The following is a 27047-nucleotide window of genomic DNA, read 5'->3' on the forward strand; positions in this document are numbered from 1 at the left end:
TAAAAAAATATAAAACAATAATTGTGCTTAAAATGTAATCGCAATAATATTGAGACAATTAATGAAGAATCTGGAGTAACTTAGCAGTTGAATAAAAAAACCATTCTATTATCACATTTACTAAACACTTTTTTATGTTAAGTCGAATACCCTAATCTGCGAGGCATATTTTATGATGAGTCTCGTTTGTCCCATCCGCAGTAGCTTAGTGCTACACATTTGCTGAGTATCTGATCCATCTCGAAACTAAAAAGCACCCAAATCTATGGCTATCCTAAATCCAAAGGAGGCAAAAATAAGAACCCAGCATCACACAAGTTATTTTTTCAAATCATTTCAGATTCTGTTATACACAATTTAGAAGAAAAATGAGTATCGACCTTTATAAATCCACCTCGATACAAAAGGGGACTTTACATCCCCAAAACAAAATGAAATAGATGCATTTCATTTGATCCAACAGCTAAACAAATTACAAATTATAACAATATATTTGAAACCAGTGTGGACCTTCAAAGTGAAAATTCCATCAGTATTTAACCTTCCTCTCCAAATTCCTTTGTGAATCTCTCGTGAACATCAAGGTCGGCTTTGCTTACTGTAGGCCTTTGTCTAGCGAGTACCTTCTCAAAATCTGTCCTCGTAATAGGGGGCGGAAGGATCTGCAATAAGTTTTATAGGTTAGCATTCCCCAGTTTCAGTTAGAGATGTAACAACCTAGTCCAAAGAAATCACAACACTACTTCTCCAATTATCATTATTAAAAAATAAGGACACTCGGTACAGTCCTATTACCATCAAAAACTACACATTAAATACCTTAGAAGCAAGTCCTTTTGCAGCAAGCTCTTGCATTGAGGTTTGTACTGCACCCTGTTGCTTTGGTCCACACGGGATCCACATACCCTCGGGATTCTTCAAGAAGAACATTGCATCTTGGGTTTTGCGAACAGGTTCAAATAACACATCCTTTACCTGAAGAGGAGGTCCAAAAACTTTTTACTTAAGATTCATTAAGTATAAGATTAATGAAACCAGTAATTCCATATAGAAGTAAAACTTACACAGACAGATATGTCTGAACCAGAAAACCCCTCTGTCCTGCTAGCCAAGTATTCAAAATCGCTTTCAGTCAAGTTATGGGGAGTATCTCCTAGATGCACCTGCTCAATTTATTAAGCCAGAAAATAGCATGGTAAAACCATTCGCTAGGTTTATATAGCACAACAAAATCCATCATTCAACAATCAAGTATATTGTCCTTGCCTTGAACATGTGTTGGCGAGCCTTCAAATCTGGTAGTGGAATATATATGCGCTTATCAAAACGACGCCTTATTGCCTGCAATTACAAATTGATTAGTGAAAAACAACATAGTATTAATTCTATATGGGATTGTATAAACAAAATCATTTCTGTCTGACCTGGTCTAAAGCATAGGGCGTATTTGTTGCTGCAAGAACAAGAACTTTCTGATCATTGTGTCCTACACCCTACAAAGTAGATAAACTACATTAAAATAAAGAGAATTAAAAAAAAAAAAGAGAGAATATATACTAAAAATGTTGGAAACTGCCCTCATGTTAATAGCAAAAAAGTGAATCAAAATGAGAGAATAAAATATAGATGAGCAAGCCATATTCTGACAATATTATACAAACAAGTAACTGCTGGGTTCAATTTAAAATAAAGCAGTAAAACAGAAAACGGGATTACTTATGAGGGAGAAATATTTTGATATGCAACTCAAATATCAAATACCACATGCAACTTTGTATATGACTAAAAACCATTAACCAAGTTACTTAACAAATTTTGACAGGTCAAGGACAGACAATAACACTTAAGTGCTTTGGGGAGTTCGGCTACCAGTAAAAAACATGCTTCCGTAGTTTAGTTACATATAACAAATAAATATCCTGTTGAAAATACATATTAAAAAAGTCAAATATGATGACTTAATCAAATAACAATTCACATACAAACATGAAAAACTGAAGGACCACCGCAAATCAGTGATTGACACAGACCTAGCATTCCTTTTCTGAGACATAGATATAGGGTGAGTTTGTTTAAACTTAAAAAAAGCAACTTTAAAATAAGCACTTTTTATATAACACTTTCTTTAATAAGCAGATAAGATTTGCTTCTTAAAAAAAGCAGAAAACTGCTTATTTTAAGTAAAAGCAGTTTAGACAATCACATCAGAAAACCATAAAGTTCTTATTTATTTAAAAAAGCACTTATTTTAAAAAAAATAAGCTTAAACAAACTAGCCCATTAGATACAGAACAATTGAAAGGATTTTGGCTCTTCTAAAGTGAGGGAAATGCAATAGAGGATAAAGTGAAATTATGACCATCAATTAGAAAACTAATGAATAAGATTAAAATAAATTTTTGATTTTGTTAAACAGGGATTAGATTTATCACAACTTTCAACCATTGATTTTCTAATCAACAATTGTAAGTATACTTTATCCTCTAAAGTGCACTCCCTCACTTTAGAGGAGCCAAATCCCAATTGAAAATATGCAACTTTGTTTGTGAAGTATGAACATCTCATCAAACAAGCACAGGACAGGACAGGACATGCTGCGTACACTGAAAGAGGGACTTTAAATCTAAGGTGAATGTAATTATTAGCAATCATGACTTGGAATTGTTTAAACAACAGAGACAAATGCTGATTAGAGGTTTAAGAAAAGCATTGAACTAAGCTAGTTTCAAGTGTTGCCATTATTGTACACTCAAACATGACTTGAAGACCCAAAAAACCAATAAGTAAGACGGACCAGCATGAATTAGCTCAATCATGATCTGCTATTCAACCACCATAGCCTCCTCACATGCTGAAACAAGAAAAATTTAGCTGAATTGTTTTAAATGAAGGTTTACTGGTTTAGCTTCTCTACTTTCCAACCATAAAAAATGAAGTACGAAAGATGTCTTAATATGCACCCAACCACTGAGGAGATAGCCCTTGGAAGGAAACCTTCTTTTGAAAATGAATCATACATTCTTAAGCCTAAATGGGTTTATATCAAAGAAATTAAGAAATTGGTTACATCTTTTCTCCATGATTTGAAACTAAATTAATAACAGATCCACATTCATATAGGGCTATACAACTGGGACTAAGGCGTCTTGACAACTTGATGTGCATATGCTATATATTGCAATTCAAATGTAAACTAACAAACTATTAAAACTATTACCTGCATCTGCACCAGAAGCTCTGTTTTAATCCGTCTTGAAGCTTCACTCTCATTGCCTTCTCCACGCTGACCACACAGGGAATCAATTTCGTCAATAAATATGATAGAAGGGGCACTTTCTCGAGCCATTTCGAAAAGGTTTGAAACCAGCTTTTCACTTTCACCCATCCACTTTGAAACAAGGTCTGATGAAGAAACACTGATGAAGAATTCAAAAGTTAAAAATGCTTGCAAGAACATGTCCACTTATGGACCTACATTCATAACAATACAAAAGACCTTTTTTAATAGATATCAAGCGTATCTCAAATTCTGAATAGAAACATAATTATTGTCAAGAAAAGGCAGAGAAAATTGGATGAAGTGGAAGAAAATTATAATCATGCACATATCATCTTCAGAAGGTATTGCACCATATATCATAATTCTAGAAATTTAAGTGTTATGTTTTAAATCAAGTCAAACCAAACGTGGAACTACTTTCATTTTACTTCCTTTAATTATCTTAAGCAAACATTAGATTCAGAAAATGAAAGAGGACAAGAAAGATAGCTATAAATGTTGCAGTTTTTAATGATTTTACACTTATTCTCATTTGAATTATTATTAACGCAATTGCAATTATGGTAGAACCAGAATCCTATTGAGATACTAAATGGATGCAGAATGTCTTAAAAGATTGCTTACCAGGAATTCAAGCATGGTAATTAAAATTAAAATCAGGGTTCAAAATGTAAAATCGTGTGATTATGCAATTTTACGATTTTAAGCCCTTTGATTGATTTAAATCGCACATAAAATCCAAGAGGTAAAATTGTGTTTTAAAACTCAATCACAAAAACCGTAGGATTTTACCAATTTTACAATGTTGCCGGACTGACCCATTTGGATGCTTTGAACGGGATTGTTTCTGCCGACCCGCTTTTAACTTTAGTCATCCCCAACAGTGTTCAAAGTGTTTTCTTCTTCAAGTGTATGAAAACAGATCTTATTTAGGAATTCTTCTCCCCTGACCCAGCACCAGGGTGGTGGCAGAGTAGAGGAAAACAGAAATGAACAGTACAATGTACTGGTATTCAAGAGACCAGTACTCTCCCCAACAGTTCCCTCATATAATTGTTGATGCCCCCTTCCCCTTTTCATTCTATTTAATATTCCCTCATATAATTTTTCACCATATTTTATAACTAACTACTGTTAGTCTGTTATATGGTTATGATCTATTCTATGGTTATTTATGATCTATTTTAAGGGAATGATCCTATGTTGTGCCTCTATTCCTCCTCACATAAGCCTTCTTAATAGGGGTTCATAGTCAATCAGGCAGGTCATGGCTCTAGTGAGGCTGGTCAAAGCTCAAGTGTTGGTAGTAATCCTGGTGCTGGCAGCTCCAGAGCTAGCTCAAGGGAGGCTTCAAAATTTGTTCGCTGGAATGCCCATGGAAGCAGGTATGATGTGGGATGGAAATATGCAGTTTCAGTTGAAGGCAACTACAAAGCTTCAACGCAAGCTTAGTCAAAAAGTATTTAATGAAAGTGTTTATAGGATAAAGCATCACTTGGCTCAAACAAATCAGAATGTGAAAAGCTACTCCTGAAGATGAAAAATGGAGATATTGGAGGTTGTGGCTGGTTTAAAAAAAATGATGAAAAAACCAGGGATGACAAAGGAGTCTATAGGAGCTGAAAAGAGAAAAGGCAATGAAGTGGATGACATTGATAATGTTGGAATTGGAAACATTTTCAAGAGAAGGGCAGTTAGCTCCCAAGACACAAACAACCCCATGTTTAAGAAGGGTATAAGAGAGGATGCATGTCAAGCAATTGCAAGGTTTTTCTACAATAATGCCATTACTCAGTGTGGCAAGTGAAGAATTCTATATTAAGGATGACTTAATTGTGCAACATTGCAAGGGATTTAAGCCACCATCCATCCTATCATGACATTAGAGTGACGTATTTGAAACAAATGAAATTAACAATGAAGGCTATTGAAGAACATAAAGTTGTTTAGAAGTCTTTGCTCAATAATGACTAATTGATGGACTGACGAGATGACGAGGACAATTTGTAATTTCTTGGTTAACAGACCCAAAGGAACGGTCTATTAGAAGTACATTGATGCATCCCACATATCCAAAACAGTAGACAAAATCTTTAAGATGCTTGATGAACATCCAGAGCTCAAAAGATTAGCCATTCGCATATTAAGCTTGATACACAGTTCTTCTAGGTGAGAACAACTAGAGTGCCTTCGAGATGGTAATATTTCTATAATGAGGAATATTTAATGTACCTTTTAAACTTACCTACTAACCTATCTTGATTGTATTTGCATGCATTCATGTCCTCACCAAGAGAAGAAACTGCTTAAAGCAAAAGATGATGAATGATGGTTTTGTCATGACTAATTCAAAATTGGGCAAACAGAAGCAAGCAAGAGGGCTCCTTAGCTAGATCTTCATGATGTTTTCTCTGATAATGAGTGGACCATGGAGAATAATGATGGAATTGAAGGTTTGGATGTGGCCAACTTGGATTTGGATGCTCCAATTCAAGATGAGAACTTGGTTGAAGACCAAGAGATAGAGGATAGAGATGAAGACTTAGTTCAAGACCAAGTTGGAGAGGAAACACTTGGTGATCATGATATGATATGAAGATAAGGATCAAATAGTAGATCCTTATGATTATAATACGGCAAATTTGTTAGACTAGACATCTATATTCTAGCATTAGAATATTACTATTTGCTTTTGGTGTTTAAGTTGTATGCCTTCATGTGTTGTGTACTTTTGTTTTGAAATCGTTGTGTTTTGACTACTTTATGGGTTATGACATCTGAATATGATGTACATTTATGGAGATTTTGAATTCCCTACTACCCCCCCCCCCCCCCCCCAAATCCTGATTTAAGGTAAATTCCCGTTTATAACTACCTTGAATTCAAGTTTTAATGCCTATAAACGGGTATGCTATGCAGAAATTGAGACACATACATATTTCAGCTTATGAATCAGAATTCATTCCAATGATTTCCCATGCAATCTGGTAAACTCCAGACCCATAGGTTTCTCAATTCCATAAACTTTTATTCCTTTCCTAAACCATAGAATCAACAAGTTTACCTGAAAAACGTGGACTCAGCTTCTGTTGCAACTGCCTTGGCTAAATATGATTTTCCCGTTCCAGGAGGTCCATACAACAAGAAAGCTCTCCAGGGTCGTCTTTTCCCTGAAAATAAGATCACAAGAAAACAAACATATCAAACATTCAACCAAATTTCACAGAAGAAAAAAATATCTTCACACTAGTCAGGCACAACAAAATGCAACTCATGATCCTCACTCACCAGTAAAGAACTGAGGGAACTTCACAGGCAAAATCACAGCCTCCTGCAAGGCCTGTTTGGCGCTCTCCAACCCTGCGACGTCGTTCCACTTCACGTTGGGCTTTTCCCTTATGATGGCCGAGTTGAGCCCGGCCCGGAGCTTGGCCTGCTCGGGGTCCTCGCCGTCACCACCGCCACCGCTTTCCCCGTCCTTCGGCTTGGTCTTGGGCCTTGCAGCCACCGCCGCGTCCCCGTTGGAGGCTGGGCCGGGGCCGCCATCGTCGAGCACGGCCCGAATCTCCTCGGCCCGGCGCAGGTACTCGGTGAATTTCTGCGTGATGGCTTCCTTGATCTTAGGGTTCTTCTCGTACTTGAGATGCGTCTTGAAGTACTCCAAGGCGTTCATGTAGAGAGGGAACGCTTTCGCGTAGTTTCCCGCATTGTCTTCCTGCACGGCCTGCTTCACGTACTCTATGGCTTGCTCCTTGAAATTGCTATACATCGTCTTGCTCCTCCGGTCACCACCGATGGCATGTACGAGAATCGAAATTTCGAACCAGGGAGAGGGAGAAACCCTAGAGATGCATCGCGATCGTGTGTGTTGGGGAAAGAGGGAGAAGGTGTGATCGATTTCGAAACCCTAGTTGTTGGAATCGGAATTGATCGGAAATTCGAGGACAAAAGCGGAAAAGAGAAAACAAAAACAATGCATTTTCTATCCATAGGGTGGTGGCTAAGGCTATCACCTAATGCGTTGTGTTTTGATTTGATTTTTTAAAATGCATTTTCTACTTTATCAATCACTTTAAAAAGAAAAAAAAATGACAAACTTACTAGGACTGATCAGTGCTAAGAAATTTGGATACTTTGCATAAAATATTTTAAGTTCTAATTTCATTATTGTAAAAATAACAATAACATGTTTTTATTCAATATAAAATTAAAAAAATCTTCATGTATTATTTATTAATTAAATTTATGCTAAATATAATATTTAAAATCATTATTATAAAATTGATAAATTTAATATATATTATAACATGTTATTAAATAATAATAATAATAATACAAAAATATTTATATTATTAATACATTTAATTAAATTCAAAAGTAAAATCATTCCTTTTTTGACATATGCCAAAGTGACGAACTGTGTAATCCATGTCTTACAACTATGCTTAGGCTTAATCAGGCAATTATATGCTTTAATGTAATTCATTTAATTTAACATATTTAAAACTTATTTTTATTTAAATAATAATTTAAATTAGTCTATAAATTTATAGTATTAAATTAATTTGGAAGTAAATAATATATGTAGTGCAAAAAAATTATATTATTATTTAATCATAAATAACTATACATGTAATTGATTTTTATAATAATTATTCTAAAAACTATATTAAAGATTAATTTTTATTGATTGGTCATAAAAAAATATTGACAGTCCACATTAATTACACTTTTAATTTAGATTCTAAATGTATGAATATTGCTATAATTCTTAAAACTGATAAACGTTAATTATTTTAGTTTTTGTAATTTTAAATATTACAATAATTGTTATCATCTGATAACATTTTCAAATAAATAGTGAGTTGATATACTGTTTGTTTGGTTGCATAAGTTTGCCATTATAATTGTGACACACTAGTGACATTAGATGTAAAGCTAAAAAGGTGGACCGCAATAATTTTGTGACGCTATTAAGTTTGTTAAAGAGGAGAGGACAAGTTTATTTATTCCTTTCCACACCGCAATAATTTCATTGAAGACAAGATCACCATAACTCAGATTTAACTATAGTTTGGTTGTGTAAAATAAATTAAAAAATATTCAAAAGAAATATAAGATTAAAATAATAATAATAAAAGTGTAAAACACCTAAAATTTTGAAAATACACATAAAGGATTTTAAAATTTTCCTCTCAATTCTCTTCTATTTGAATATAGCCAAATCACCCAAGAATTAAACTAGTGGAACGGGTGAGAATTTGACTAAAAGGGGACAATTCCATTTAAAATTTATCAAATAAAGATAATTTGTGAATTAATAACTAACTAGGAGGTAGTCATAAAAATTGATGACTTCGACCTTTTTTTATTTTATGTGAAGTCGTAAAAATTTCAATGACTTTAGTGTTTTTTTAAAAAAATTATATGAAGTTATAAAATTTATAACGATTTCAAAGTTTTTTTTTATTTTTTTATTTTAAATTAATTTCTAAACACTTTAAAGTCGTTTTAATTTCTAGGCATTTTTGTTTCAATATTTGTAATATTTTTGTTATTGATATTAACAAATAATATTAACTTAAAATTTATCAAATAATATTAAATTCTTTTTAAATATTTTTTAATTAGTTTTTACATTTACCATTAAGTAAACTAATAATTTTGTACAATATTATTAATTAATTTTATTTGATAAAATGATTTTAATATTAACAACATAAAATAATTTAGTAATAAAAGTAGTTAAAATAAAAACAACATAATAAGTTAATATAAAATGAATAATACAAATTAAATACAAACATAAAATTGAAAAGTATAAATAACATTAGTCATTAATTTGCTTGTATGGATATTTAATATGATCATGTCCTTCAATTCTACACAATGAGTATTTCTTAAGTTTATTTGGAATTGATTTATCCATTTCATTATGTATACAACTAGTAGGGGCGGGAATAGGTCAGGCCGGCTTACAGGGACCTACGACCTGGCCTGAACTAGCCTATTTAATTAAAAGGTTAGGCTTAGTCTTTTCTAAAAGTCTATTAAATTAAATAGACCAGGCTTAGACTTATTAATAAGCCTGATAGGCCGGCCTATATATATATATATTATTTTTTGGGTACTAATATATAATATTATTAATATTATTTTTTGGATACAATTAATTTTTTTTTGAAACTATCAGACTTTGATTATACATTACTGCTCCATAACTTCTATTCCTATAATTAAGGACTTTAATTACAATTTAGGTGTGAGTCATGTGTCTTTTTATATTTCTTATTATTTTGATTGACTTTCTTTTTTCTTTAACTTTCCTATTACGTTCATACTCCATATAAATATTAAATATTTGTTGTGAAGAAGGTTTTTAAAAAGGCTATCAGGCCAGACCAGGCTTTTAAAAAGGCTAGGCCGAGCCAAAATAAAAGCCTTTGATAGGCTATAGGCCAGACTCAGGCCTCAAAGATTCATCATAGGTTAGACTCAGGCCTTTCAAAGCCTGGTCTGGCCTGGCCTATTCCCACCCTTAACGACTAGTGATTAGCCTTTCCATTGTGTCTCACTGCTTCGAAGGATCAGACATAAAATATAGATCAAAATATTGAGACCATTTATCTTCGCTCCCAAGGGAATCAAATTAATGTTGACAAACTTTGTAAATGTTTTGCAACTTATATACAGGGTCAACAAAGTCATTACATTTGAAATTGCAAGAAGCACATGTTGCAATTGCATGCGAGTAAGGAATTCGAAATGCCTAAAATTCCCCACAATCACACCACCATTCGTTTTGACAGTGCATGTCATTGCTCGTCACCCTATTCGAGTATTTGCGATCTCTTGAACCTTAAACTCCCCTGCCTCCCAAACATACATCCGAACATAATGTGAGATAGCAATGCATCGATTTTCTTGCATCACGACATATACCTTTTTGGAGTACCTATGTCATGCCTTTATCATATTCATGATTTTCATCCCATTAGTAACAAACGAGTCATTTATTTTATTAAATGTTTCCTTGACTGAGGCAATAATAGGCAATGCCCAAGCTCCTTTCAAAACAAAATTCATACACTCAGCAAAGTTGATAGCAATATGCTCATACCATTTTTCTTTATCATAGGTCTGAGCCCATTTACACTTGAGGATTTGGTATAACCAATCTGCTGCTCGCAAAACTCTGATCGCATTGCAAGCAACTTTACCTCAAATTGTTATTTCCTCATCTCATATCCTATGACAAAAAATAAAACATGATGAGTAGTAAATATGTTGAACACATAATAAATAAATTATTTGAGGCATGAAGTGCTTAGAAGTTTACCCGTATTGATGACTTATTTTTTTAAGTCGACATTTTTAAATTATTTGTTAAAATTTGATGCAATATGGCAAATGCAATACACAAAAGTTACATCCGACCTAGTCCACCCAAAATTGTTTTGATCACAAAGCTGCTAGCAAACTGGTTCCCCTATTTGATATAATACATAAATTTGGTTGAGGTGGACATATTTCCTCAAATAATGCAAGAACCACATCCAAGAATCTTTGTTCTCACTCTCAACAATTGTGAAAGTGAGTGGAAAATTGTTTCAATTATCATCTTGTACAATGGCAGTCAACAAAGTACCACGATATTTTTTTGTTACAAATGTGTCATCTACTTGCACAATCAGCTTGCAATATTGAAATTCTTAAATGCATGGCTTAAAATCCCAAAACACACGATTAAAAATCACCTTAGAAGTGTCATCCTCACCATCCTCCATTGAATTGGATGTTTTGTATCTAACAATTGTACCTTGTACAAAGTGTTGACCAGCTCTCATCCATATAGACAAATAACTTTATGATTCTTCCCAACCTCCAAATGCAATTTTGAGTGCTTTCTGTTTAGATGTCCATGCCTCTTGTATGTCACAATATAACCAAAGCATTATAGCATGTCTGCAATCAAGATTTTGATTGGGATACTAGGATTTGTGTTCACTAAGTCAACAATATTATGAGCAGTTAAAGATGAGTCTAACCTAACATGATCTTGAGATATGAGTGAAGTTGTGCAAGTGTGAATACCATTTATTTTATTTATCTCCCACCTCATGTGTATTTTGCTAAAGGATGTCCTCACCCTCCAATGACATCCATTATCATATTGTATACACTTAACAACATATTTGTCACCTCATATTGTATACACTTAACAACATAATTAAATGAATGTAGAAAATGAAATTACTTAATGACATGCACAGTTGCTTGTTTTGATTCAAACTTCATGCCTTCATCAAGATCATGAGACTTTTGTACTACCACTCTCTCTATTCTGATAAGGATTTGAGAATTGTAGATCTTTTGAAAGTTGGCTATTAATAGTTTTAAAATATGAAGATGCCCCACATTGACTTTGATTGCTTGGTTCTCCACTTTTGTGAGCTTTGTGCTCCTGATCCTCATCACTAAAGTCACTAACATTATCCTTTATTATGGATTCTTCACCAAACATTTGTGAACAAATAAAAATGTAATTTAGCAGTAAAAGTATGAATAATTTATGGACATCTAATGTTAAATAGAAACATACCAGGAAAATGGTAAAAATATGTATAATGGCTTGTATGGAAAATGTGCCTAGATAGAAGATTGAGAAGATTACGAGTGCAAGCTCAAATGCTAGGAAATATGTTTTATAATGGAGATGAAAGTCCTAGGGTTAGCACAACTTGAAAGTAATTAAATCCCCCCACAAATTATAGCCCTAAAGTCGTGGCTTATCTCAACTTTAAAGTCCCGGTCTATCTTACGACTTTTGTGTTGAAGTCGTGACCTTCCTTACGACTTTAAAGTCGTGTGGCATCAAAGACTTCTATGGTGTGACTTTAAAGTCGTGACCTATATGCTATGACTTTGAAGTCGTGTAACCTTAAGGAACATGCAATGAAATGTGCAAAATCATCTTGTAGAACATGGATAATGCAGGCTCATGCGCAAATATTTCCAAGCTCATGTATGAAGAATTTCAGCTTGCATGATATGAAATATAGAAATGACAATACATATTAGATTTCAGAATCCTGCACCTTGAAGAATCTTCCTTCGTTCAATGGTGAAGCTCGTGAAAACCATGTTGAAGAACACTAAACCTACACGTTCAAGAAAGACCAAATCGACACGTTCAACTTACCATGTGACATGAGATTCTTTATGTGAAGTCCAATCAAGTACAACACTGAAGAAGTGAGATTCTTTCACATGTGAACACAAAAGCATGAGATTCCCTCTATCAAATGACAAATGCATGACATATTTGCCATCACGTGAATGAATCACTTCACTACCAAAGGCTACTTCTTTCATGTTGGACCTTCTTTCTCACATCCCACCTCTTTCATTCTTCTTTTGCTGTTGTGGAGCTTGTTTCTCTTTCTCACATCCCACTTTTTTCATCCTTCTTGCAATCTCTTGTTCTTTTTAAGCAATGACACATGCACAACCTGGACCTATTGATGGTTCATTATTGCGCTTACAACACAATCATATTTCCAATCAAGTGTGGGAAGGCGAAGAAAGAATGGTTCGTCCAAAGTGTAATTTTGTTTGGGTTTTACGCATATGGACTAGATAGATAATTGCGAGAAAAACTTAATAAATGAAGCTGGTTTTGGTCGTGTTATAACTATTGGGCAGATTGATATTAATCAACATTTGGTCAATGCATTGGTTGAATGTTGAAGGCCTGAAACACACACATTTTCATTTTTCACATGGGGAGACAACCATAACTTAAGATGTGGTCTTGTAGCTAGGCCTCAAGATAGATGAACTGCCTGTAGCTGGTGTTAGTACTGATGATGTACGTCTTACTTGTTAGGCCTTATTAGGGGACATTCCACCTGATAAGTATATCAAAGGAAAAATGATTTATTTAACCTGGTTGTGGCAAAATTTTCAAGAACTTCCTGTTAATGTCGATGATGTTGTCATTGCACAACATGCTAGAGCTCATATCATGATGTCCATAGGCGGATGTTTGATGTCAGATACATCAGAGGTAAGAGATCATTTTATGTATCTCCTTTTGTTAGCAAATTTTATAGAGACAAGTCATTATAGTTGGGATACAGTAGTATTAGCTTCTCTTTTTTGAGTTCTAGATCGAGCCGTAAAGCCATTACAAATTGATATCGAAGGATGCTTGTTGTTGCTACAATCACGGGCACGAGACCACATTAAACATATTGTCCCACACATAGATGACCTATATGATGAAGAAGTACAACAAGGACTTGGATTTCCTCTTGCACGAAGGTGGTCTCAATCAACGAGCCAAAGAAACATTCTTACCCATGCAGTCATACTTATACAATCATATTTGATAGACTACATATGAATGAGGTTTTTTTTATATTATTTATATTAAGTATTTCTTTGGGTTTCTTATTCATTAATAAATATGTGACAATAATAATATATATCTTGCAATTCTTGTGGACACCTTATGAGGCACCCTACATAGGGCGATTAATTAATAATGTTGAGGTATCAATGATTGTTTGTGCAAAAGTACCTCTCATATGTTTTGCAATTTTGGAATGGCATGCAATATATAAGGTCATGAGACAATTTGGATTTTCAACAAAATATTTCAGATGACCCACCAAACCAAACCTAGATGAACTCCATGACATAGATATTAGAGGGAGAATAAATATTTTTTTAGTCTTACCATCATCGTCATTGGATTAACAAATGGAATCATTGGAATGATTATATTGTTCAATGTGATGTTCACCATGGTATTTTGCAAGAAAATTTAGAATACATGCAATGGTATATACGTCGAGTTAGACGATATATATTGCGTGAAGGGACACCATTTATTGAGATTGTAAGTTTACTTAAGAATTTTCATAAATTATTGTTATTATTATTCATTATTATTTCTAACATGATATTTTCAGTATTATCCTGCCCATCATCATCATCAATCGCATGTTGAACCTAGTATACCTCTAGTACATGTTTTTGGATATATGTCCCAACATCATCAATCACATGCGCAATCTATTTATCAATCAACAAGCTTTTCTGGATATATGCCTCAAGAATGTGAACAAAGTTTTCAAACACCGGGAGTCTCATTATATGTGCCTCAATACTCATTTGAAGTTTCTTTTACCTCAAATGTTTTTGAAGGACACTCACAAATGTTTGCTACCACTTTCAACACTCTGCCATTTGTATACAACCCACCACCATCGAGTTGTTGTTATCATCCATCATTACCTACCATATGCATAACATGGGTCATGAGAATGAGGAGGAAGATGATGATAACACCAATAATGATAATGGCGATGATGATGGTTATGGTGGTGATGATGTTTCTCAACAACAACAAACGGTTATACGTGATCATCCTAGAACAATAAGAGGAAGATGTCATAAAATAAGAGAACAACAACCACTAACAAATCAAGTGCAACAAGATAGAAGACCACAACATATATCCAGAAGAACTTGTTGCGGGACATCATCCCACTATTAATATTTTTCTTAAACAAATATGTGTAGTATTTTTTTATTTAAATTTTAAGCCTTTTGTTTACATTATTTTTTTTAATTTAAAAAACAAATAATAATCCTTAACATTAGTAACAAAAACATAGAAAATATTAAATAAAACAATATACAAAATTATAAATCAAAATTAACTTAAAGTCGCTTAAAACTAATTTAATTTTTTTTTAAAAGATTTAACACGACTTTGAAGTCATTAATCATTTTACGACTTCGAATAAATAATTAAAAAAATTTGAACAACTCTGAAGTCGTTATAAATTTTACAATTTAATACAAAAAAATTTAAAAAAATTAAAGTCGTTAGAGTTTTTATGACTCCACTTAAAAAAAAGGCCAAAGTCATCAATTTTTTACTATTTCATATCCAAACGTTGTAAAAATCCCTATGACTTACCCTTACTTGGGTATTAATTCAAAAATTACCCACATTAATGGAATTACCCCTTTTGATCAAACCCCCGATAGATATCATTGATTGAAGTTTTAAATATAATATCTCAAATTATAATGTTTCAACCATAATGTGATCAAATCCCCTAGCTCTCGCCAAAGCAATCCCTTTCCTGATACCCCATTTATTCTTCTAGTGAATTTGCTTCTTCTTCCACTTTCGTTTCATTTTTTTCATGTTTGTCGATCGAGCAAAAACCTCTTTTTGTTATGTAACAAGACTTTTATTTATGTATTTACTTATGTATTATGTAATACCTCAATTATAATATTCCTTTACTGTATTATATATGCCACTAGAAAAATTATTTTTATATTATTACTTAAATATTTTGAAAAAGGAACAAACGTTTTTGTAATTAAATGTTCTAAATAAAATAAAATAAAGATTCTAAGAATTGTTGCGTTGGATTTTTGGGTTGTTGCATTTCTGTTATAAGTCAAGCCTTGTTTGTGCCTATTGCCCAAATGTGGTGAGAAACCATAATAGTCAACCACTTAGGGTGGAGGTCGACTAAAAAATAAATCAGTTATTGAAACTCAAAAGTTATTAAAAATTAATAAAGTCATGTAAATCTTGAAGAGTGTGTTTATTTTCTTTTTTAAAATGCTCAAACTAAAAGTTAACCCCAAAAGAAGAAGATACAAGTCCGTTGAGGTGTTTTGAATGTTTTGTCGACTATAAATCAAACCCACATTAAATATATAACTTTCTACTACTAATAGTTAAAAGAAAAACATAATTAAATAAAAAAAGGCATGGTTAAAAATTTAAAATTCACCTCATGTACTATATCGGTTAAATTTATACCTAGTCTCTAGTATTGTTGGTAGCACCTCTTTTGTATTTTGTCACCTCTTTTGTTTGCTCGTTTGAGTGTGTAAAATGGGGTCACATCACCCAGTTGACAATAATGATATGTTTAAGAACCATTTTCCGAGGCAAACAACATTCGACTTGTCAATTTCAAATGACTTGTATACACTATACAATGCATCCGTAATGTCAAACCATTTTCTTTTTTTTATTTTTTAATAAAGAAATGAACGAATCCACGGCTCAGAACGCTTATGCTTCATATCCGGTGGATTCTGACTTTATCCGCGCGGCGCCGTATGTTTCACCGTCCAACCGGTCCAAATTGGCCTGCTGCTTAATTATTTCAATTTTAAAATAAAGAACAAATAATTTTAAGACAAATCATTGATTAATGTCGCTACCTAATTACAACAATTAGGAAAAGCAAAAAGGTTCAGAATGTATTTAATTATGATTTTAAAGAATTTTTTTAAAAGATCTTTCTGCTAAAAGTTTTGAGATATTCAATTATTTTTAAATAATAAAAATAAATTCATGATGACCTTTCAAATTGTATGAATTTATATTTTATGAATTCATTAAATCTAAACTACAAAATCATAATTATAAAAGTCTTTTAAAAGAAATCTTAAAAGTTATTATATTTTTACAATTTTTTAAAAATTCACAAGAAATTTTTTTATACTAAAACAATCTTTTTAAAATCCTAATCTAATAGATCCCTTACTCTCAATCCTAGGAATACAAACCATGTTTCCTTTCTTTTATTTGAAACACTTGTTTTTAATTATTAAAATATATTTTTACATTTCAGATTATATGATTCTTTTGAAAAAAAAAATTTAAAATATATATTGTTTTAAAAATTTAATACTGCATTAGATATTTTTTCTCAAGATTACTTTTAATCCATGCTTAGTGATGAGTATAATATACAGAAAGAATAAATGATTCATTAATTTTCATTTGAGCGATATTAGTAAAAAAAAATATATCACAAAATTATTCAATATTTTCTTTAAAATTCAACAAATAAATAATTTTTACTTTGTCTAAACAATAACCGAGGAGCATAATAGAGTGATTAATAAATAACAATTAATAATGTGAGAAAAAGAAGTAGCGTAGCGTAAACGGCTTCGAGAAGATACCGAATCAAGACCCCATACGGCTAACCTAGAGAGAGAAAGAGCGTCCTTAAAAAGACCGTTTCGCTAACGCGTAACAATAGACGCGTTGTTGCGCTCCGTTTGGTTACAGAATACAAACAAACAAATAGAAAACCCAAAATAACCGAGAAAAGAAAATTAGATAGAGAGAAGAAGAAAGCGTATCTGGAATTTTCGTTTCGTTGGTGTGTCGTGTGCGTGTGGAGGTTCTTTTCTTTGAGACTTTCCTTCAAATTCTAGATTGCTTCCCTTTCTTTTCTTTCCCTTATAACCACCAACCTCTCCCTTTCCCCCTTTTCATTTCTTCCTCGATTTTCCATTTCCATAACCTTAGTCATCCTCTTCTTTCATCTTTCTCCCTAACGGTAATAACAATACAAATCTCAATCTTTCTTTCTTTTTTCTGTTTTCTCTGCTTTTATTTTAGGGTTTTGAAATTTGTGATCTCACCGGTGGATCGCTTCCGGTCTCGTTTCAGGTATCGAGGGAAAAATATGGCGGAAGAACACAGATGCCAGGCACCGCGCTTCTGCGCCAACAATTGCGGTTTCTTTGGCAGCCCTGCCACGCAGAATATGTGCTCCAAGTGCTACCGCGATTTCCAGCTCAAGGAGCAGCAATCTTCCAACGCCAAGATGGTTCTCAATCAGTCGCTGGTTCCTTCACCGCCACCGGCGGTGATTTCTCAGCCGTCGTCTTCTTCTTCGGCCGCGGTAGATCCGTCATCGGCGGTGGTTGATGACGCGCCACGCGAGTCGGAGGAGGTTAAGGCGCCGCAGCAGAACCGGTGTATGACGTGCAGGCGGCGCGTGGGGCTCACAGGGTTCAAGTGTCGGTGCGGGATGATGCTGTGCGGGACCCACCGTTACCCGGAGCAGCACGCGTGCGAGTTCGACTTCAAGGGGATGGGGAGAGAGCAGATCGCGAAGGCGAATCCGGTGGTGAAGGGCGAGAAGCTCGACAAGATCTGAAACGAATGAACGAAGGGTGTTATGGTAATTTCGTGTTTATCAAGTTGGTGGTGATGGATAACGGATGCGAAACGCGGGTCGGATCATTGACCCGTAAAAGGCGGTGGGTGAGTGGGTGAGTTTGGTGGGTCATTGTTATGTGGTTGCGTTGTCATTGTAAATTAAAAAATTTGAAAAACATTTCAATTGTCATTCACCTTCTTTCTGGTTGAAAGCTGCTACTATTTCTAATTCTTTAATTTCTTTTGCACAATATTGATGTTAATAAATGATAGGAAGAATAATAATTGCAACATCGCAGGCCGGTGACCGGTGGCTTTGCCTTCACGTTAGAAAAGTGAAAAGCTATAAAAAAATCAAGTAGGGTTCACAAACTTTAATTATTGATAAACACATTCACGTAAGAGCAAAATTCGTATGTTCCAGTCTTAATTTCATTAGTTCTAGTTTTCTAAAAACTATCATAATATTTACATCGTCAAAGCGCATAATTTTGTGTAAAAATGTTACAAAATCCATGAGTAATGTGAAGAGTGAACATACATAAACTCAGAAAGTACGCTTTATAATAAACTGATAATATCATTTAGTAAATAAATTTATTTTTTAAAGACTTTTTCTCTCATTCACTCAAATGTAACAATTATTCTAATAGATAATGTTATCATCAGATTTTGTTAAGTCTAGGTCTGCGAGTAGTCTATTTCCGTCCTTCCGACCTCCTTTTTCAATGGTGGGTAGAGTATCTAAAAAGAGATACAGTGCTTGTTTTGGGTGAGTATGGTGAATAGGATGTGTCTTCCATCTACATACATTCGTGGTCTATCCTCTTATAGGAGAAGGCAGCATCGCAGCATCCGAGGTAGTAATTGCCCATGACATTCACGAGGATGTTGTGTGGACGACGTTCATGAAGATGAAAGAGCTTAAAGACAACATGAGTTATGCCAGCGAGGCGACATGAAGTCATTAGTCGGGTGTTGTTTGGCATTAGGACTTTGAGTACGAGATTAATATGTGGTCGATCAGGATGGTCTATCACACACACATATCCAAAGAAATGAGTTGGACCGACTTTGGTTGATCCTTACATGGGGGGTTTTTTAATTGATGTCTTTGAGCCATTTAGGAAAATGGATGAGGCTGCCAGAGGTGGTGACGGGGAGGGGGGGGGGGGGGGGGGGGATAGATATTGTAGGTCCTCTTGTAAAAGTAAAAGACTAAAAAAACCAAAAAGAATAAAGATAAAGATGATTCTAAGCATCGGGGACAAAAAGGAGTTCCCTCTATCACTCTTCTTGAGTACACGGTCACTTGTGAGGTTGAGATTTATTTTTCTATCCTTCAAAATATCAAATCCATTACATACCTTAAATATAGGATAAACCTAACTTATCACAATAATTTTGACTATGTTATTGGTGATCATTGTCTTCTGAGTAAACGAGTTTTTCTCGGTGCTAGTAAAGGCCAACCCGACTTTACTTATGTGTGTGAAGATATGTTCAAGGATTTGGACATATCTTTACTTTTTATTTATTTTGAGTGTGAGGTTTTAACCAAGATGAATGTTACTCCTACTCTACTCCATCCAAATAGTTGGACCTTTACAAAGGCATTTTTAACTCTTTGCTATTATTTTAATATCACTTCCATTGTCAACAAATTTTTGTACTTTTATTGGGTTTAGGCAAGTCAGGGAAGGTTGGGTGGGTTTCCATGACAGGTGCACATGGGTCTTTGTTCACCTTGTTCAACTCCTCTAAGAAGAAATTCAAGACTCGTTTTCATAAGATTAAATTGAACCCAATTTATCCCGACCGCACAAGTCTTTTCAATAAATTTGATGGAGAAACTAGGAGATTTCCCTTTTATTGGCAAGAATTCTGTAAAGGTTTAAATCTTAGGAAAGGCTATTACTATCTCCCAAGGATAGGTGAGATATTAACATAATTATGGAGTTTCCAAGGAGAATGAATATCAAGGTAGTCCTTAACTTGCCTTATAGTGGCGATGTTGAAAAAGCTTTAGAGGGTAAGCTTTTATTAAGTTTTGAATATTGGTGTAGATTAGAGTTGTTACTAACTTATTTTTTTTAAAAAAATCTTTTTGCAATGCACAGGAATCATGAAAGGTTTCAATTTCAAGATGATTCAGGCTTCTGGAATCTTAGAATCCCAACATACCACCAACACTTGTTGACCTAGTGAAGCCTAAGAAGAGGAAGACAATTGCTATTGAGGTCGATCAACCAAGTGACAAAATCAAACAACAGTCTAAAACTGCCAAGGTCGTAGTGATGGATAAGTGATGTTCTCTAGAAAAAGAGAAAGGTAGAAAACAACAAGAGGTTTGCAAGAAGAAGACTTTGAATGTGGAAGAGCCTACTACTAAAGGTAGGAATGTTGATGTGATCCACCCACAAAACAATGAGGAGCCGATCACTAATGTTGATGTTAGTAACAAGCACATGGAGAAGTCAACTACTACAACTCCACCTAATCCATAAGGTAGTGAGTTTTTAATCATGTTACTTTTGCATACATTTACTTTTATACCTTGCATGTTTGTTTTTGAAAGTAGAATCATGTCCTTAGGTGAAAAAAATGTTCCTCAAAATACTTCGTCTGAAAAGCGAAGTGGAGGTATGTGATCCAACATCATCAAGGCCCTCTACATATGGTTGATCATGTAACTGTAACTCATGATCTTCCTTCGTTATGGGATGTCAACATCAAGGGATCTGAGTTCATCATCACTGATAGACTACTTACAAAGATTGACTCTGAGATGATGGACTTCATTGGAGCCGACAACAACTTGGATTCTATATAAGTCTTTCTTTACAGATCTGTTGTTGCCATCTATCATTGGAGGAACAAATATGTTGACATGGAAACAAAGTTCATGGCTAGTTTGGAGGATAAGAGGAAATTGGTCAAAGCCCTCAATGAGAAAAACTCATTTATGATTAGAAAGATTGAGATCATTAAGGGTCTTCAAAATAAAATTATTGACCATGAGAAGATGGTTTCCATGAAGGTTGTAGAAAACGAAAAGCTTGTTAAGGAAATTAAAAGTATGAACATGAATTTCTATTTTGCAGTTAAGGACTTAGCAGAAACCAAGAACATTGTCAAGGCCTTAAATGATTAACTAACTGCTTAGGAAGAAAAGAAGAAAGCTTTGGAGTTAGAGAGAGAATAATATGCTAAAAGAGAGAGATTTGGTCGATCAATAGACTTCCAAACTACAAACACAACTTGTTGATCAAAAGAAAGAAACAAAAAAGATTAGTGTTGAGCATGTGTTGCAGCTGCAACAAGCATTCATGATAGGTCATGAAGATGGCTTCAAAAACGCTCTCCGCCAACTTGGTTTATTCACCTCTAATATAAATTTAGAGAAATTCAATGTATTGAAAGATGTAAAGGATGAGGAGTTAGTGAGAGAGTCTCAAATGGAAAGTTCTGAGGAGGCTTCTAATAATGAGATGATTTCTAAAGCAGATGATGTTGAGGCGACCTCAAACTTTGTTCTACCTTTAAATCCTCTAATGACTTAGTTTTTATAAGATAATCAGGGCTTTCGGTTTTATGTTGTAATGAGATGTTTTATATTTCAAATTATCTTGTACCAAGATATTAGAGTATGAAATATATTGTATTAAGTTTAATGTTTAATGAGATCAGTGTTTGACAAAGTTTTTACGTGCTTAAGTTATGTTTAACTTAAGTGTTAACAATAAAGTAATAGAGAGTAAACCCAATCTTTCTAAAGCATTTAAGCAATAACAAAAAAAAGTATAAATATAAGCTGTTAACTCGTTGGCAAGTGTACCAAATCGTCACAAGTAGTAAAATTCTCGGAAGTCCGAGTGTCGAATCCACATGGACTTTATTTGTACTTAGATTAATACAAACCCAATTTAAAAGCAAGAGATAAGAATTTAAAATAAAAGATAAAGATAATAGATAAGATAAGGTAAAGAAAAGATAAGATATTTAAAGATAAAATTAGAAGATAAAAGAAAAGATAAGATATTTAAAGATAAAATTCGAAGATAAAAGAAAAAGATAAAAGATTGAAAGATCAAAATAGAAGATAAAATATTTAAATTGAGATATGATAAAGATAAGAATAACTACTTCCAAGAAAATCCAACAGTAAAATAAGGAATAACTACTTCTAAGAAAAGCCAACAGTAAAATAAGGAATACAATCTATATATTAAAATCGCTAAAACCTAACAAGCCTAATTAGCCTAGATATATGGATTCAGGATTTGTCTGTTATCAATACCAGTGAACTAATTCTGCCCCACATCTATTCATCTACTTGCCCTTGATCTCTCATGATGACAAGCCTACCTTAATTACCTATCTTCCAAATGCCCTTTGCGAAGACTCAATAACTAAGATGCATTAAGATTACATTCTAGATGTTTGCTAAAACATGAGCATTGGGTCATGCAAATCCTATGATTTCTTTCTTTTATTGTTCTATTAAGCGTTACCCTCTCCCGAGTGGCCTAACCCTTAAAACCGATTCACGCATTCATTTCTTATCCCTAATTAGGCTTTACCCTCTCCCGAGTGGACTAAAGACTAACAGAAAATAAAGTCCGAGATGCAGAATAAATAAGAAAGAAAAGCAGATAAAAGAACCTAGAAGGAAAACCCTCTAATGATAACCTGATCATTTCTTCCTTTTAGTGTTCTATTAAGCGTTACCCTCTCCCGAGTGGACTAACCCTTAAAACAGTTTCAAGTATTCATTCCTTACCCCTAATTAGGCTTTACTCTCTCCCAAGTGGACTAAACCCTAATAGAAAGTAAGGTCCGAGATACAAGATGAAAAAGAAAGAACGGTAAATAAAAGAACCTGGAAGGAAATCCTCTTTTTATTGATAACTCTTGAAATGCTCCATACATCATTGGCTTTTTAGGCCTGCCAGGCCCTAGCTAGGGGGTTTAGCCACTCATCGTCATGAAAGCTTTACAATGAGACGGAGGGTGAAAGAAAGAAAATGAGTAAATGAAACCCCTAGGAGAGGGGGTTCTGTTGTGGTGTTCTCTTTCTCTTGAACTGAATTTCTATTTATAGCTGCTGAAGTGGACTTTGGGCCTTCGTAGGCGCGCTTAGCGCGACACCCCGTGCTTAGCGCGTGTACTTCCTGGCCCGCTTAGCCCGTGACGGGCGCTGAGCGCGCGTATTGGGCTGAGCCTTCTTCAAATTTTCTTCTTTTCTTCAATTTTTCTGCCCTCTTTGCTTGTTACACCTCCAATTTTTATATTTGCAACCAAAAATTCAATTTAATTAATTTCCTAACTTTTAATCACAAATAACTACTAAATAATTAATTTCAGGCCAATATTTGACTAATTTTCTACTATCAAAATACAATTATTTAGCAGTTATCTTAAGCTGAGTTGTACAAGACATGAGATCATGTGGTGAAAAGAAAATATGACTTCATACTTCAACCTTTATGTAGATGTGCTCAACATGCTCGATTTTAAAGGTCACTATGTGTTTTCATAACAATGTAAGGTCAATACATAGTTTTGTGCAAGACATAGATAGGTCGATACACAATTTTTTGCAAGACATTAATAGGTCAGTACACATTTTTGTGTAAGACATTTCTCAACGATTGATTTAAGGAATGAATAAGTTATCAACGGTTAATGGAAGATAAAAAGATGTTGTGTGTAAAATATTTCATTCAATGATAATGATACTATATTCCTTTTACAATGTGGCCTTGGTTCTCCTCGTTAAAACCTCTTAAGGCAAAACCCATTACTTTTTGCTTGGGAAAAAGACTAAAGTAGGAAAAAGAGTACGACACTTGGTTTTCTCAATTGAAGTAGGGATTTAAGTGTGTTGCATTCTAGGTCTTTGACATGACCTTTCTAGCAAGCTCTTCAAGTCGATATGCCCCATTTTCTAGTGTTGCAGCGATTTTAAAAAGTCCTTCCTAGTTTGGAGCAAGTTTTCCTTTGGTGTGATCCTTCCTTGTTTCAGCCCTTATCCACTATACAAGATCTCTATCTTGGAATTCCTTTATCTTCAATTTTGACTCAGGCTTCCAAGCTGCTCTTTGTTTGCAAGCTTTTTCCTGAATTTGAGCATGATATCTCACCTTGTTGATCATGTCAAGCTCCCTGACCAGGTTCTTATTGTTAAGTGTTTCTTCAAATTGAGTTCTTCTTGTAGAAGGTTTGTCGACCTCCACAGGGATCATAGCATTGGTACCATAAGTGATCCTGGAATGGGTTTCTTTTGTTGTAGATTGTGTAGTGCAGTGGTATGCCTACAATATGCTAGGCAACTCCTCCACCTAAACATCCTTTGCTTTTCTTAATTTTTTTCTCTTCTCGCGCTTAGTGCACCCAGTCTCGCTAAGCCAAAATTCACTTACTCTCGCTTAGTGAGACTCGCTTAGCGAGCCTTCGGAAGCTGAAAGGTCCAAGAGCCTTTAAAACACTAAAGTTGGCGGAAATAAAAGGAGAGTTGGAGGGAGCGCAAAAAAGGAAGCAGAAGAGATAGAAAGAGAGCAACAGAGAGAGCTTAGGTTAGAAGGAGTGAAGTTTAGGGTTTAGAGGTTGTAGGAGACATCCTCAACCATCTTTTGCCATTTTCTTTCACTCAAAGCTATTCTTTCCATGTATTGTGAGATTCCATTGCTTGTAATGGAAGGCTAAACCTCTTTGTTGGGGAGTTATGCTGAAACCTTGATGCAACACTCTTTCACTATCCATTTAAGGTTATTTTTATGTGTTCATTCCTTATACCTATGCTTCTTTTACACGCTTGTGGCTTGATCACCCATTTGTATGTACAGTTAGGATTTTTAGCATTGGGAAATGCTTTAAAGCCTTAGAACTTGGTAGAGCAAGCTAGAAATCTGTATGTCTAGGAATGAAGTGCAGTGATCTAGTCCATATTATGTTGTAGGCTTAATGCAACTCTTTTAGACTAAGTTAGTTGAGGGATCAAGGATGAAGTTTAAAGAGAGTTAAGCTCATTTACTAGAAGGATCTTGGTTTGAGTAGTTTCTCAGCATAAGAACACTAGGATAACGTTAAATAGAGAAAAATACATATTAGACATCAAGAGAAATTCAGTAGAACAACCCAACTCTTTTTACTTGATAGTTTTCACCTTCATAGTTTAGATATTTTGTTTATGTTCAAATAAGTTTTCTAGTACAGAACTTAACATTTACCTTGCTTTTAATCCATACAAATGTTTACATATTGAATGTACGTGGTCTGAGTGAAACAAATTCCCTGAGAATACTATACTCGGTCTTACCGTTTTATACTACTTGTGCGAATCGGTACACTTATCGACGTAATCGAACACTTGGCTTTTTGAAACTTGCTAGCTTTGATAACACATCTGCTCTATCATTATTGTCTTTGAAAATATGATTGACCTCATACTTGTCAAAGCAATTAAGTAAGCATATCGTAAGGTGAGAGTATATATCTCTGCATTTGTGTGTCCTTGGCTTGAAAATCTTTGTTCACTTAGCCAGTAACAAGTTTGGAGTCACTTTTGCATTTGATTTTCCTCACTCCAACTTCTTTTGCTAATTTTAATCCTACAATCAGAGCCTCATACTTAGCTTGATTGTTAGAAGTTTTGAAATCAAACCTCAATGATTGCTTAAGCGAGATATCTCCAGGTTCCTCAAGGGTGATTCATGCTCCGCTACCCTTGGGGTTACAAGTTCCATGAACATAAAGCATCCACCAATTGCTTGCATCACTACTGCTCGGTTTAGGGGGATGATCTGCCACAAAATCAGCTAAGCATTGAACTTTAATGGGTTCTCGTAGCTCAAATTTCAATCCAAATTTAGATAGCTCCATGGACCATACCACCATCCTTCTTGTGAGCTCCAACTTTCAAAGAACCCATCTGATAGGGTGATTGGTCTTAACCTTAATATGATGACTCTGGAAGTATGGGCATAGCCTTCTCTCTGAGTTCACCAATGATAATGCCAACTTCTCAATCATTTGGTACCTTTGTTTAACCCCTTGTAAGACTATACTTGTAGAGTAGATCAACAATTGTATTTTATCTACTTCCTACATCAATATTGAACTAATAGTTGTATTAAAGACAAATAAATAAAGTAGGAGATTAGCACTTGGTGTGGGTCAAGTTAGAACGGGAGGGGTTGCCAAGAAATTCTTGAATTCTTCTCACAATCCTTGTCCTAAGCAAAGTCATTCTATGATTTCTTCAAAATATTGAAGAATGGTCCTGCCTTCTCTGCCATCTTGGGTAAGAAAAGAGAGAGAAAGGTTAGTTTTGTCGTCAAATTTTGGACTTCATTATTTTGGGCTCCTCGTTGCTATAACAACTTCAAATTTGTCTGGGTATTCCTCTATTCCCTTATAGGTTAACATAAAACCCAAAAACTTACCACCTCCAACCCCAAAATTGCATTTTTCAGGATTCAACCTCATTTTATGTTTTATAAGTTATGAAAAAATATCAACCAAGTCCCGAGCATGTTGATCAGAGGAAAGTAACTTTACTACTTTACTACCATATCACCTACGTAGAATTTTACATTCTTTTTTATTTGCTCTTTGAAAACTTTATCTATGAGCCTTTGGTAAGTGACACATGCATTTTTAAAGTCAAACGACATTACCTTGTAACAAAAGTTGGCTCCTTCAATAATGAATGTTGTTTTTTCTTGATCAAGCAAGAACATTTTGATCTGA

The 27047-nt window shown here is 34.3% G+C and overlaps 2 protein-coding genes and 1 long non-coding RNA gene across 3 annotated transcripts; 2 read left to right on the top strand and 1 right to left on the bottom strand.

The window, feature by feature from the left end:
• Window positions 1–296: 296 nt before the first annotated feature.
• LOC114379914 (protein SUPPRESSOR OF K(+) TRANSPORT GROWTH DEFECT 1-like) lies at window positions 297–7264 on the bottom strand. Its single transcript, XM_028338734.1, has 8 exons — window positions 6569–7264; window positions 6345–6450; window positions 3218–3416; window positions 1425–1493; window positions 1267–1341; window positions 1065–1163; window positions 820–975; window positions 297–662 (listed from the first exon to the last, which is right to left on the bottom strand). The coding sequence occupies exons 1-8, from the start codon at window positions 7047–7049 to the stop codon at window positions 537–539; spliced, it is 1311 nt and encodes a 436-aa protein (XP_028194535.1). The 5' UTR covers window positions 7050–7264; the 3' UTR covers window positions 297–536.
• Window positions 7265–17373: 10109 nt separating this feature from the next.
• Window positions 17374–18530, top strand: LOC114380127 (zinc finger A20 and AN1 domain-containing stress-associated protein 3-like). Its single transcript, XM_028339067.1, has 2 exons — window positions 17374–17685; window positions 17799–18530. The coding sequence occupies exon 2, from the start codon at window positions 17815–17817 to the stop codon at window positions 18289–18291; it is 477 nt and encodes a 158-aa protein (XP_028194868.1). The 5' UTR covers window positions 17374–17685; window positions 17799–17814; the 3' UTR covers window positions 18292–18530.
• A 932-nt stretch (window positions 18531–19462) lies between these two features.
• LOC114380128 lies at window positions 19463–21994 on the top strand. The gene is made up of 2 exons (XR_003659654.1): window positions 19463–20801; window positions 20889–21994. It is a non-coding gene; the product is annotated as an uncharacterized LOC114380128 (long non-coding RNA).
• The last annotated feature ends 5053 nt before the right edge of the window (window positions 21995–27047 follow it).

Source organism: Glycine soja, chromosome 12 (assembly GCF_004193775.1).
Source record: "Glycine soja cultivar W05 chromosome 12, ASM419377v2, whole genome shotgun sequence".
Classification (NCBI taxonomy): domain Eukaryota; kingdom Viridiplantae; phylum Streptophyta; class Magnoliopsida; order Fabales; family Fabaceae; genus Glycine; species Glycine soja.

Bases quoted from the DNA above. Each gene is read 5' to 3' on its own strand.
- LOC114379914 (XM_028338734.1), bottom strand. From the start codon at position 7,049: ATGTATAGCAATTTCAAGGAGCAAGCCATAGAGTACGTGAAGCAGGCC. The intron at 6,451-6,568 runs GTGAGTGAGGAT...TCTTATTTTCAG, and splicing joins GTTCCCTCAGTTCTTTACTG to GGAAAAGACGACCCTGGAGA. The intron at 976-1,064 runs GTAAGTTTTACT...CCTCCTCTTCAG, and splicing joins GTTCAGACATATCTGTCTGT to GTAAAGGATGTGTTATTTGA.
- LOC114380127 (XM_028339067.1), top strand. From the start codon at position 17,815: ATGGCGGAAGAACACAGATGCCAGGCACCGCGCTTCTGCGCCAACAAT.